Here is a 13,526-nt window from a genome sequence, read left to right as displayed (position 1 = left end):
GGGCCGCCAAAAGGGTCAAAATTCGTGGTCACGTCCCAGAGTTTAAAGTGGACATATTACGAAAAATGCACTTTATAGTTTATACAGGGTGTTAAACCTCCCCTGTTGCTTGATTCATGTTATATTTTTAAACCAAACCCCAGCACAGATGTCATTTAGACCACAGGGAACTGTTTTAAAAGGGATAAAATTGGTATAATATGTCCCTTTTAAAATATGAAAGGTAAAGACACCATGATGGGATAATAATATGACAAGCACAGAATTAATTTTAACTGTTGTGGTCCAGGAAAGAAAGCTGGGAAATTGTGGAAATTGTAGGCTACGAGTATATACCAATTCTTCAAACGGCCGCTAGGTGGTGCCATAGACGTCACATAAGCCTTCTATATTTTCCAGGAGAAGAAGAAGTTTTCCTGCCACTGTTTCAAAAGTTGGTCATGTTTTTACACCGCGTGACTTTCCTCAATCAAAACTGGAGGATTGAAAGTCTTATCAGGTCAAACCACAAGATATAAATATGCTTTAGACCAACTAGTACGAGAGGAAACCGGTAAAAAAAAAAAGAAAATCGTGAGTTATCCTCTACGCATGCGCAGTGGAAAGCAGAATATCGAGCCGCCCTTCCTCCCCGCCAGCTCGCACCGCAGGGTCGGGCGGACATCGACTCACAACAACCCAGAGTTAATTTTACCTGATTATTTGGATATTTTCCAAGACATGATGGAGAGCCCGCATTGCAACGAAGATGGTAAGCCAAATATTACTTAAAAGCGAAGCCCACATTGGGAGTTATTATGTTTTCTATTAGATTGTGTGCGCACGATTTTGAACATGGCGTACCCCGCTCTGAGATGGCGGCGGTGGCGGCTTTTTGTGCTACGTTACAGCTCATGTGTGCGGGTAGTTGTCGGTACGAGCGTTACGGCAGCTCAGCGATGTATTATTAACATGACTAGTCCGTCAACCCGGAAGGATATCGTCCCAGAACAGAACCGCGTTTGTAGTTTTTTTTAAGTGTCGGTTGAAGTTAACGGCCGTTAGCAACTGAAAACAAGCTGACTGATGGTGCGTTCGCGGTTAATCGGAAAAATAATAGACGAGCAAGTAAGTAATGAAATTTAAAGCTTGGAATTTAGGATATAGTTGAATTAAGCTTTATAAATAATAGCATGCATCTCACACACCGCTTAAATAGTTTGAATAGACCAGCAAGCAACAATTTGATAGTTCATATGGGATGTCCCGAATTTACGACGCAGTTGCTGGTCCTTGAAGGCAACCTAGTCTGTCTCCATAACTCGCCCATCACAGTCCGTTTGTGATTGTTTAGTTATATTAATAAACAAATGTGCATTTATTTTTATACAGCTATGAACTAACTGGGGAGTGTATGCATAACGAAGGTGCCATATTTAATTAGCAGCAGTGTGTAGGACACTTACACGTAGGCCGATTTGTTTCATGAGTAATTTGAACATTTCATATGTAGTCTTTAAAACACAAGTTGACATTTCAACATTTGTGGTTCACAATAATGAAGCGACATTAGACTTGCATAGGGATTTTCTCAATATTCAAAGATGTCTAATAAACAACACACAAGAAACAGTCTAAGAAGAGGAGAACGTCAACCTCTCAGCTTCGACTCATTGCTTGTGATTATTTGAGTCGTGACATGCTGTGACTTTTTTCCCAGACTTGCATCTTCTGCTGCCGTCTCTCCGTCTCTTCATCCCCCCGCTGCGCCTGGTGTCTGCAGCCATGTGGCAGGTGGTCCAGAGGGGGAACGTGCAGGACTACGGGATGGTGGAGGAGTTCATCAGCACCGTCTCAGATATCGTACCGGAACTTTTGAACGCAGATCAGAGAGCCCAACTCCTCCTGGGCCTCAGAGCACGGGTGAGACTGCACTCCACCTCTGATAATACTGATTAGACAGGAGAACGACAACGGCAGGATTCCTGTGAGGCTGCTGTGAGTCAATCCTTCCTGTCACTTGTTTTTAACACGAGGAGAAATGTTTGCAGGTGGTACTTGAAATGTGTCGGGCCGAGCAGATATCAGATATGGAAAGCATCGAGATGCACCTGGAGCGGATCAAGTCCCTTATCTCCACATGGGCAGCGCAGGTCAGCGTCTTTTTTTTAATCGTTCGACGTCGGCCTCGTCATTTCTGCTTCAACTACGCTCACACATTTGTTTCTTCCAGCCTTGTTTTGCAGAAGTTGAATTTCCAGAATCGAACTTCGTCGATCAGGTCGAGTTGCTGTTGAAAGACGCTGAAGAGAGGGAGAAGTTTTTCCAGGTCTGACTGTCCTGTCATGGCGTTTGTCCACTTTGGTTTGACCGCTCGAGGTTGTCACTGCCATCTGATTTGATTTTGTTTTTGTTCCAGGATGTTTTTCCGACAGATTTTGGGCCCGACTATGACGGCGCTCTGCAGGTGCTAATGCTGGACTTCCTGTCCAGGTTGGAGAAACTTCTTCCAGTACCGGACATTCAGCAGGTACTGGAACCAGAGTGGGAAATGTTTTCTATCAGACAGCTCTGTGTTCACTCAAAGGGTTAGCGTCACTTCATTTCTAAAGAAACCCAGTTTTTAGGCTGCAGAGACACAAAATAGTCTGTTCAATCACAAATACAGAACTCCAAACAAACGTCAATAAATCTCCAGGCTGCAGACTCTCCTGAGGAGTTTCATGTTTCTAACTTCAGAAGCAAAGAGACTTTTTATTATTCCCTCAACACGTCTGGGAACATTGAACTCCGGAGCTGCTAAAAGCTTATTTGGCATCCTTTAAACTGCTGCTCGTTTGCTTCAATGTAAACATGACACTTTCTGAGTGACACTTCAACTCTTGACTTGACTGACGGCGACCTGCGGGGGCGAACACGCGGTCATGCAGACGGGAAACAAAGCGGCGGCCTCGTCCACACGAAGCCGGGTCTTTTTGAAAACGGAGGGGTTTGTTTTGGCCTCTCGGACACAATCCGTGTTTTTAGCTTCTGGAAACTTCCTTCCAGGGTGAAGATGTTCAGAACCTGTGTGCTGCTCTCTCTTCCGTTCCGGTCACTTTAGTTCACACACGACGGCAGACGTTAACAAACTAGTGCTGGTGGACTTTTGACCTGAAGTTTTTTAAATAAAAGAAATAAAATGCATTTTTCTATTTGGCGTCATAGAGAGAAAAGAGAGCCAGGCCCGGGTTGGGTGTGTTGAGTGTTTTCCTTCAGCTGAATGACTTTCCTCGTGTCTCCTCTTCAGACGGCGTCCATGCTCAGCGCTGTGCCGTCTGCTCTGGAGGAGTGCGTCCACTCCACGCCGGACCCGCGACACCTGAAAACTGTGCTCCTGCACCACACAACTCTCGGACATTTCGATCTATCCGGTGAGTCACGTCTGAGATGTCTGCACACGTTGAATTGAGGCAGTACTGTCTTCAAACGTCATTTTCCCTCTCGGTCAAACTCGTCTTGCACTCAAATCCTGCAGGCGTCATCTCGCTGCTTCTATAGCAGCATCGCAAAACAAAAACCGTACGACAGTAATCCACATGTAAACAGAGAAGCAGATCCTGTCAGTAAGACGGAGATAGCTGAAGAGCAGCATGAGGCCACAGCTCAGCACAAGCATTTACAAATGTTGACGAGTTTTAAAAACAGTCCAAACTGCATCAGGAGACAGAAATCTGTGCAAGTTCTGCTTGTTGCTAGGGGCAACCAGGACCTTTTCTTTTTTAAGGTTGATGAGGAGCTCGATAATGACGCATCGACGGGATGGTGGATTGCAGAATGATCCTCCTGTCTTCAACAGAAAAGCAGAATCTGCCTTTCGCTGCCGTGCCGGTTGTTGTTTCACTCGCTGTCTAACAATCAGACTGTGTGTTAAAGACAGTCACAGAGACTTGTCTTCACTTCGCTGCTGTCCTTAATACTCATGGAATTCATTTTTCCCCACAGATGAATCTCAGAGCATTCCTTCGTCCTTTGGAAACTGCATCCTCTCCTCGCTCTCGCTCCCTCAGCTGGAGAAGGTCGTCATCGACACGGAGCAAATCCAGCTGCAGTCTGCGGCCGAGCAGATGCATGCAGGCTGCGTGACGGTCCAGGTGGAGGGCGAAACTGTGACGCTGTTGGACTACATCCAGATCGAGCAGCCGTCCGGTTTGGTCGAGGGCGACGATCAAGAAGAAGAAGACGAAGACGACGACGAGGCGCTCGAGGAGGAGACTGCAGGCGAGGACGTCGAAGAATCTCTGAAGCCGGCAGCTTTCCAGCCGCTGAAACAGAGCAAACGGCTGCAGCTGAAGAGAAAAGCTCTGAGCGAAGAGAAAGACTTAATGATGGAAAAGAAACAACGGAAAAAATACCCAAGCAATAAAATATGTCCGGTGTGCAGTAAGAACTTCCTGCGTGCTGCCGCCATGAGACGACACCTGGAAACTCACTCGGCCAACCGGGATCTCAAGTACAAGTGTGCCAACTGCGAGAAGAGGTTCAGGGATCTCTACGACATGAACCGACACAACATGCGCGTCCACGAGAAAGAAGACGTGAGCGTCAACGCCAAAGAGGAGGACTCCGTCGATCCGAGCACCTCCGACACGTCGGAGAACAAAAACTGCGCCCTGTGCGGGAAGTATTTCGCCCGTCAAGTGGACATGGAGCGCCACATGAAGTCCCACTCCGAGGACCGGCCGTACAACTGCTGCTTCTGCGAGAAGAAGTTCAAGAACCCGTACGTCCTGAAGAGGCATCAGAAGGAGATCTGTAAGAGCCGAGAGCTGAAGAGACCGAAGAAGAGAGAGGCGCAGCGCTCGAACCCGCTGCCGCCGGCGGAGGGCGCGGCGGCGGCGGAGGGGAAAGTGTGTCCCATCTGCAGCAGGGTGTTGCCTTGCACCGCCGACATCGCCAAGCACTTGCGCTCGCACACGGAGGAGCGTCCTTTCATCTGCGTCACCTGCGAGAAAGGCTTCAAGTACAAGGACACGTTAAAGAAGCACCAGATCATCCACGGTCACGAGGGGATCCGCGAGGAGCAGAGCAAGAGCTTAGAGCAGATCCTGGCCGAAGCCGAAGCTCATCACCTGGGCGACGCCGACGAGCTCGACAAAAAGGAAAACGATCCGGACGCTGCCGCGGGAACTTCTGAGCAGGCCGCCGGTTTACAAAAGGTCAACAAAAAAGCTCCCAAAGTGTGTCCCGTGTGCTCGAGAGCCTTCGACAGCATCAAAACGCTCAACAGGCACATCCAGTGTCACACGGAGGAGCGGCCGTTTCACTGCGTCCACTGCAAGAAGCGCTTCAAGCACATGCACGGCCTGAAGAGGCACCAGATCTACGCCATCTGCCACCGCAAGGTCGCACGCTTCACCTGGAAGAAGGAGCTGAGGGCGGGGCCGAGCCAAACCGAAGCGACGGGCGACGCCCAGCAGACGTCGGCGATGAAAGTGCCCGTGTGGTGCTCGAACTGCGGCAAGCATTTTGAATATCTCTCGGCTTTGAAGGAGCACCAGGAGAACGTCTGCAAAGTGGACTTGAGAGAGATCATGAAGTGCAACGACTGCGACAAAGAGTTCAAGAGCATGACGATGCTCAAAGTGCACCAGAGGATCCACGATCCGCTCTACTGCAAAGAGTGCGGGAAGATCCTCGCCAGCGAGCCCGCCTTCGAGAGGCACAAGCTCATGCACCGGCCGATGCAGTGCACGATGTGCGACAAGACGTTCACGCTGCTGAGACGCTTGAGGGAGCACTACGAGAAGCAGCACAACTTCACAGGACCGTATCCCTGTCCGCAGTGCGAGAAGTCCTTCATCACGCTGTCCTACCTCGCCATCCACCAAAGAATCCACAAAGGGGAGTTCCCGTTCTCTTGCAGTTTGTGTCCGGAGAAGTTCAGGTCCTCCAACTGTCTCACGGTTCATCTGAGGAAACACACCGGAGAGAAACCCTTCCTGTGCTGGCAGTGCGGGAAAAGCTACCGCTCGGCCTCGGAGCTCACCGTGCACATGGGGACCCACTCGGAGGAGAAGCCGTGGGCCTGCACTCAGTGCAACATGGCGTACCGCACAAAGCTGCAGCTCACCAACCACGTGGAGCAGATCCACATCGGCGTCCGGTATCCCTGCAACAGCTGCGGGAAGCAGTTCATGAAGGAGACGTCGCTGAAGAGGCACGAGCTCATCCACTCGGGCGAGCGGCCGCACCAGTGCACCGTGTGCGGGAAGACCTTCCTGACCTCCAACGAGCTCCGCCTCCATAACCGCTATCACACCGGGGAGCGGCCGTACAAGTGCGAGGTGTGCGGGAAAGCCTTCATCCAGTCCGGGTATCTGAAGTCGCACATGCGCATCCACACGGGAGAGAAACCGTTCAAATGCGACGTCTGCGATAAAAGCTTCAGGTTGTCGTATCACATGAAGAAACACCAGCGCACTCACAGCGGGAAGCCCAAGAGCTACATGTGCGAGGAGTGCGGCCTCGCCTTCCTCCATAAAAAGACCCTGTGGGAACACTCGCTCACTCACGACGTGAAAATGGAGCAAACGTTCGCGGAGGAAGTGAGAATAGAGTTTCAATAGAATGAAACGTGTAGGTAGTTTTTTTGTTTTTGTTTTTTTTTCATTAAAGACAAATGAAATGATAAAGAGTTGTGAGCTGGTATCATGGTCATCAATTTGTTTATTATTAATGAGCTCTTTGTTTTTGTTATCGTTTTGAATCGATTTTGGACGTTTCAGTTCTCCATTCTCGCCTTCTGTGAAGCAGACGGATGATCTGTGAGGCATGTAAATAATGAATGCCAAATAAACAACCTCTGCTTACATGATTCCTTTCAAAATAAATCTCACTTGAAAATTGTAAATGCTCCTTTTGTTTGTTTTTTTAAGGCAAATAAAACATTCTGCATTGTTTGTTAAATCTTCAACACGTAATAAACGGAAACTTTAAAAATCAACTATTTGTGCAATTACGAAATTTGATGTCTTCCAGCCTCACCTGCAATGTTAGGATGTGCTACTTCCGGTTTTTGTTTGTTCCTTGATTTTCTTAAAACTTCAGGAGAGAGCGAACACTTTATATATTTCACCTGATAACTCATTCGGGTTTTTTTTAAAGATTTAAAATCTATTTTATTCTGCCCCCTTAAATAGGCTGTAACTTTATGTTCATGTACATTTACCGGATGAATCGCTCAGGTCAAAATCTCAAGGTCACTCGGTTTCAGGATTCATAAAATAAAAATGAAAAAAACTAGAAATGGGTCATTAAATTACCGGTATAGTTCAGATGCTGACTCATTATAAAGTGTTGAGTAATAAACACCTACCGGTACTTCTGCTAACTCGCAGCACATTAGGACGCGGTCAGTATTCTCCTTTCACCAGCAGGTGGCAGCACCGTCGCGATGATGAGCATCAGGGATCAGCAGACTCCAGGGGGAGGCTGAGCTGTCAGCGTTGGTTCCTCCTGTTGACACAGCTTGTGTTGCAGCTTCCCTCAATAATAATAATTCTTTCTTCACATATCTCCTCTTTTTGAGAGTGCAACACCTGTGAAGACTTTTTTTTTTTCCCCACACGTGATTTGTGGGGCAGCTTTTTAAGCATCATGATTTTCCCCTCATATTTGTTTGAACAGTGTCAGTGTCTGTAAATCGATATCCATCCTTCTGCTCTTCCTCTCGGTTTGTGTCTGAGTGACAGTTTCGACCACAGAAGCAGCAGCCTGAGCAGCATCCCTGCCCGTCTGCCAAGAAACTGCTCCCATCACCCTGAAGAAAAAAATAAAAAATCAAAGGCCGGCTGAGTCAGAGCCTCTCCAGAGTGTTGGGAGCAGATCACTTTTTAACCCAAAGCATATTGATTTATATGAGGCTGTAATTGCTTCAGTGTGTCCTGGATTATTCCCCCCAGTAATTGAGGCCTGGCAGAGCTCCCTTTTCCTAGACATAGTCCTCCTGATGCCAGCTGGTGGGCAGAGAGGAACACCGCACCCACTCCCAAAACTAGCCAGAGTGGGGGGGTGAGGGAGGGAGAGACAGAAAGGGATTGGTGGCACTCTTACACCCCCCCCCTCCAAAAAAAAAAAAAACACATTCCTTGTTTTGTGATGCGTAAAAAAGCACAATCCGTTCACTTCCCTGCATGCTTTGCGGCATGTCGCTCCGGCCCTCGTCCAGCTCTAATAGAAGAATTATGAGAAAAGCTGGGTGAGACGGACAGCTCGCCGTGAAATCACTCCAACCAAACGTTTGCATTTTTCAGGGATGTTTGGCTTTCGTCTGTGGTTTGTCTGCTCGGCATCACTTGTGTTTACTGACGCCACACATTCACTCTGTAATTACCCGCACATGCTATTGTTCATGTATTTGTTGTGTGTTTTTGTTTCCAACTAAGTGGGACATTCCTGGATTTTTTTTTTAATTTTTTTTTAAAGAGAGGTAAACCTTGCGAGCTGTAACAGGTTTGGGATTTCCCTGGTTTCTAGAATACAGGAGAAAGACAAAAATGTAAACATTTCTTGGTGTGGTGCAGGGTAGGTCTCTATAAGGGGGGGTAAACCCACTTCTAAATCTCTTCTGATTCACATCATTCATTGATTGATCATATTCAGGATGATGCAATCCCTACAGGATGACCCTGACCCCGTCTCTCATTGGCTAGTACACACAGACTTATGCTTGAGGAGTCTTATGTCACTGTTAGTAACAGAGGCTGTTTATCCTCTGCTGGACGGGACACTTAAAAAAATAATTTTGAGAAAAATTTCAGAGTATCTACTTCTTCTACTGCTGCGAACAAACATCCATGTCAGTTCCTCTATGAACCTTTGTGAATGTCACAACAGCAGCATGCAGCTGTTTGGACAGGACAAAACAGATTCATTGATTTTAGTTTCCCTCAATTTTAAATTTAAACTGGAAACTTTCCTCTTCAAAATGATACATGAACAAAACCTTGAAAGGGCAACCACAGAAATCTCAGTACCACCAAGACAAAAAAAAAAAGAACAAAAAGTTACGTTTTCGTGATATTTTACCGTCGAGTCTTTTTGCGTAATTGCTTTTTCGTGAGTCGGATCCATTAAAAGGTTCCTTCGTCGTAAGCCAGATCCACAACTGAAAGGAAGAAAAACTTTTTCAAGGGGTTCGTTCTGCTATCGTTTGCTTTTCTTATGAGTCAGATCTGCTAATGTCTTCTTCCTAATGACAGGCTCTTAATTGGATTTTTTGAGAGTCAGGTTGGTGGAGTTTTCAAGTATAAATTTTACTTCTCTGCTCGAGTCAGATGAGCTATTCGTTACTTTTTTTCATGAAACAGACCTGAAATTTAAATGCTTTCATCACACATAACAACCTTTTTTTTTTTCTTCTTGTGATCAGACCTGCTTTTAATGTATTTTCTTTGAGCTAGATCATGCTATCATTATTAGCCTCCCTAATCTTAAAATGTGACTTCCTATCTTTCTTATCAGGTCAAAGATCTGTGCTGGAGCAGCTAGCACGAGTTCGGATCTCATCACAGGTCAGGGCCAGTAAGTCTGCACATGCTCCCTGTGCGTGCACAGCTTCCCTCCAGGTGCTCAGCCAAACACCAGCTCGTTTGTGAGGCTCTTTTAAATCGCTGTGATTGGCTGATTGGTCAAGCATTCACTCTCAATGTATCTCGGTTTTGGTCTCCACCAACCTACGAGGTAGAACTTGAACTTTTAGCAGAAGAAACGCTGCCAGACTGAAGCTCAGTCAGCTCGACACTGAGCAGGTAGTGAACCATCGCTACATGTCCCGACATGCAACACCTTTTTAAATAGCACACAGCCATTTGTTTCATTGTTCCAGAGAATAAAAAATACAGCTTTAACCTTCTTAAAAATTAAGTTCAGACTTAAGTGAATCAGCCGTATTAGACAAAGGCCCTTTTTTTTGGTTGTTTTACTTCAGACTCCTGATAATGGAGCCGACAGTAACTAACAAGCAGTGATTTTTGCAGCTGGGATTCCACGTCGTTCCTTCCTCGTTTTCATCAACAGTAAATGCACGAGTGCAGCCTCCAAGTTTAGTTTCCGAAGAAACTGATGCGATAACACAATTGCACGAAAATCCAACTGCTTCCAGCATGTTCAGCAATCATAAACACTCAACCTGTCCAAGAAATATTTTAGGTTTTGATCATCAACAGGCACCACAGAATTTCCTGGTCGTTCGACGCCAAAAAAATACTGTGACCCCTGAGAGTTACTACGGAAACAAAGCGTATCAAAACAGGCTGCCCGTTTCTCCCTTTTGCTCCATGACGCACCTTTTCTTTCTTCCACATAAACAGTGTATTGCACAGCGGAGAGGGCTTTGATAACAATATCTGCTCTGAACGCATGAACACCAGTGCCACACACAAACTCGTGTAAACTCAGAACACACCCTGTTTAACCGCCGAGCTCGGGGAAAGTACAACACACAAGAAAAATCACAAATTACCCTGATAATCACTTGCAATAGATACTCTGCTTTCATTGTTTTTTTGTTTTTAGCCGTTGATAGAATAGGTAATAAAAAAAAAGAGAGAACACACAGAGCTGGAAAAACCCTCACACTCATCAAGAGAGGAGGCTTGCTCTGCTAATCAAGTGTTTATATGTACGTACGTTTGCACTCTTACTGGTGTGTGTGTGTCCTCATGTGAACCTGTGTGTGTGCCCAGACACATCCCCAACCTCACATATCCCCTCCCATCTTGGGTACCAGCCCTCCATCAACCCTCGCCATTGTGGTTTTACGCAGGGCTTTTTTTTTTTTTTTTTTTTTTTTTTGCAAAACCAAAAAGCTGCATCTCGTTTTTCATTCTCACTAATTCTTCCCCCTGACTCCTCACTTTCATGTATTCCCATTCATTTGCATTCTGCACCACTGTCTGTATCTGTGTATCCCTCTGACTCGGACATTTGTTTGGCAGGAGACGCCAGACGGGACGCTGTCAACACTACAAGAAGTGTCAATCACAAAATTCACTTGGTTTTTTCTAGCAAATCATGGACTGTGTTCAAGAAGCAGATCTCTGGATTCAACAGTGTTGTCTGCATAGAAGTGCATCTGTATACTGGCCAGTAGGGGGAGACTCCACTGTTTTCAAAGAAAAGTCAAATTTGATTAACCGGATGGATAAAGAGCCAACTTCTCTCTCGATTTACCTCAGTTAACATTTTCAAAAAGACTTTCTGCTCTTAAGAACTAGTTTACAATCAATCCTATTCCAACAGCAACAAGTCAATTTCACAAATTATTGTCCATTTTAGAGTATATATATGGGGATAGGTTAAGTTATGCTTCACGCCTGGTTCATACTTCCAGTGCAGAATCTGTGGCAAAGCCCATCGTGAACACGACTTGTGCAACATCGACACTCGACAGATCGCCAGACTCTGATTCTGCCACATTCTCTGTTTGTTAATATGCAAGTTGTTTCCAACAGTTCATGTTAAGTTGCAGTAAACAATCCACGCTCAGAACGGGATGCGCCTGGGACGGACTTCTGCAACGTGCAGCATTGACCAGAGAGGGCGCAATCTGCTCCGGAGTGCGAGGACGGACCAGAATGCAACGGACACGCATCCAGTGGAAAGCGCCAGCTAGGCATTATCTCTCATCTCCGACTGCATATGAGTTTCATGTTGGGCTGCAGTACACAATGCACAAAGAATGCACAGAAAGAAATCAAGTTTTTGATCCCTTACCCCCCTGGATTCACTGTAAACTGCAGAAGACCTGAGCACTGCTCCCAGGGGCTTCTTCACTGTCAGCCAATCACTGGTTGGCTCCAAGATTGAGATGCACGTCGACACTGTCGTCCAAATATGGCACTGCCGGTAAAAAAAAAAAAAAAAAGATGTAAAATGTGTTATTCAAGCCTTTGTCCACTCAGTTTTGTTCTTAAGTTACGTTTGCCCTCGTAAATTACCAATAAGAAGGCACTTTAAGTACGACACCTTAAAAAAGTGGGAATGGTTGTAAATTAGTGAAACTATCCTGCTGGCCTCATTTTTAAACACAGTGCACATTTTTTGCAGCGTCCACGTTCTCCTTCCTACACTGGAAGGGAGTGAAAACAAGCCTTTCCTTGGTCAATGAGTTCACTGGGACGGACGTCTCCTTAGACAAGCTGCAGGGGGGATTAGAGGGGGGGGGGTTCAAAAGTCCTGCAACCGAAGAGAAAAGAGAGTCAGAGAGAGGGAGGCGAGGGAGGGAGGGAGGGAAACCTGGCACCAAGACAGTTTAGAGCACTGGGCATTAGAGACGGAGAACAAGGGAAGGTCAGCCCCCCCTAACCCCCACCTCCGCTTTCTTCTTCTTCCTAATACTGCATCAGCAGATGTACAGCACAATCCCCTCATCGATGCGGACAGACCACAGCCCCAGTGATAACAAAGTCCGTGATGAAGCATTTATTGAAGAGATTTCTTTTATGTCAAGAGGCCGTGAAAGATGAGATCATTTCATGTCTAAGATCTGACCGACCGAGGGGCTTACGGGCACCAGTGACCGGTCACGTCCCTGATCTGATGCTAACAAGGTCATCCAATGGTCTGAAAGCAGCTTTGTCTTCTAATCAAGAGGAGCATCATCATCATATTCCACGTTGTATCAGCAGCTTCGAACGGTGACGCAATCCACCAGGGGAGGCAACAGAGACAGTGCTGCGTGGTGGGCATCATGTCTCCAAGCATGAAGTCTGAGAGGAAGATTAGACAGGTCGCAGATTGAGGTCATGGACCTTCTGGCGCACGTTTGACAAGGAGGCCAGATTTCAAATTTGCTATTTGATGCACCACTTTGTCTATGTGTGTTATTTCTATAGATGGTGACTGTAAAGCAAGGATGAGCAAGTTACCATAATATGCTAGATTTAATTATTATTAATATAGTTAAACAAAAAGATAAACAATCAGCAATCTTTAAACCCATCGGGTGTTGCCTTCTGGGAGTTATTTAGTATTTTCACAGCTTTTAGTTCATATTAGAAATCCAACGTCCTCTGGTTTTCAATCTGTCACACAGCTGCTTGTTTTGCTTGTTTGACAAAAAAAACTACAGCTGTCAATTTAATTGAATGAACAAAATGATAGTAGCGCTTAGTCACAGTAGATGTTGGGATTAATTGCAGGAAATCTACATTTTCAATATTAGAAATGTTCCACAGTCACATGCAAAGAAAGCTTCTTGCTGTCATGGGTGCGGGCAGTCAACAGGGAGGAGGACCCAATTCCAGTAAAATAAAATATTTATTAAACAAAAGGCAAAACAAAACTTACTCAAACAAAATCCAAAACGAGAAAAAACCACGAGCACGAAACAAAGTAAATCCAGGGAGAAACATCCAACTGCAAGCAAAGAACAAGAGACAATGAACCGACAAGAGGGTGAGAAAACACAGAGACTAAATAGAGAGGGGTAATCAGACACAGGTGAGACTAATGAGACAGGTGAGGACAATCAGGGTCATCAAGACAGGAGGGAAACACAGCAA

At 46.0% G+C, this 13,526-nt stretch overlaps 1 protein-coding gene across 2 annotated transcripts; it reads left to right on the top strand.

Annotated features, from left to right (window-relative positions):
• Window positions 1-408: 408 nt before the first annotated feature.
• LOC306817745 (uncharacterized protein) lies at window positions 409-6,871 on the top strand. Of its 2 annotated transcripts, none has more exons than XM_079334870.1 (7): window positions 409-751; window positions 1,700-1,902; window positions 2,031-2,132; window positions 2,213-2,308; window positions 2,399-2,509; window positions 3,269-3,392; window positions 3,964-6,871. In XM_079334870.1, exons 1-7 carry the CDS (start codon window positions 592-594, stop codon window positions 6,585-6,587), a joined length of 3,420 nt encoding a protein of 1,139 aa, XP_079190996.1. In that variant the 5' UTR covers window positions 409-591; the 3' UTR covers window positions 6,588-6,871. The 2 variants fall into 2 exon arrangements, with proteins under 2 accessions (XP_079190996.1, XP_079190997.1); XM_079334871.1 differs by lacking the exon at window positions 409-751 and adding an exon at window positions 1,323-1,406.
• The last annotated feature ends 6,655 nt before the right edge of the window (window positions 6,872-13,526 follow it).

This window comes from Symphodus melops, assembly GCF_947650265.1.
Source record: "Symphodus melops genome assembly, chromosome: 22".
In the NCBI taxonomy this organism is placed as follows: Eukaryota; Metazoa; Chordata; class Actinopteri; order Labriformes; family Labridae; genus Symphodus; species Symphodus melops.
The sequence above is the reverse complement of the archived record's forward strand: the minus strand, read 5'-3'. Positions and strand labels throughout refer to the sequence as shown.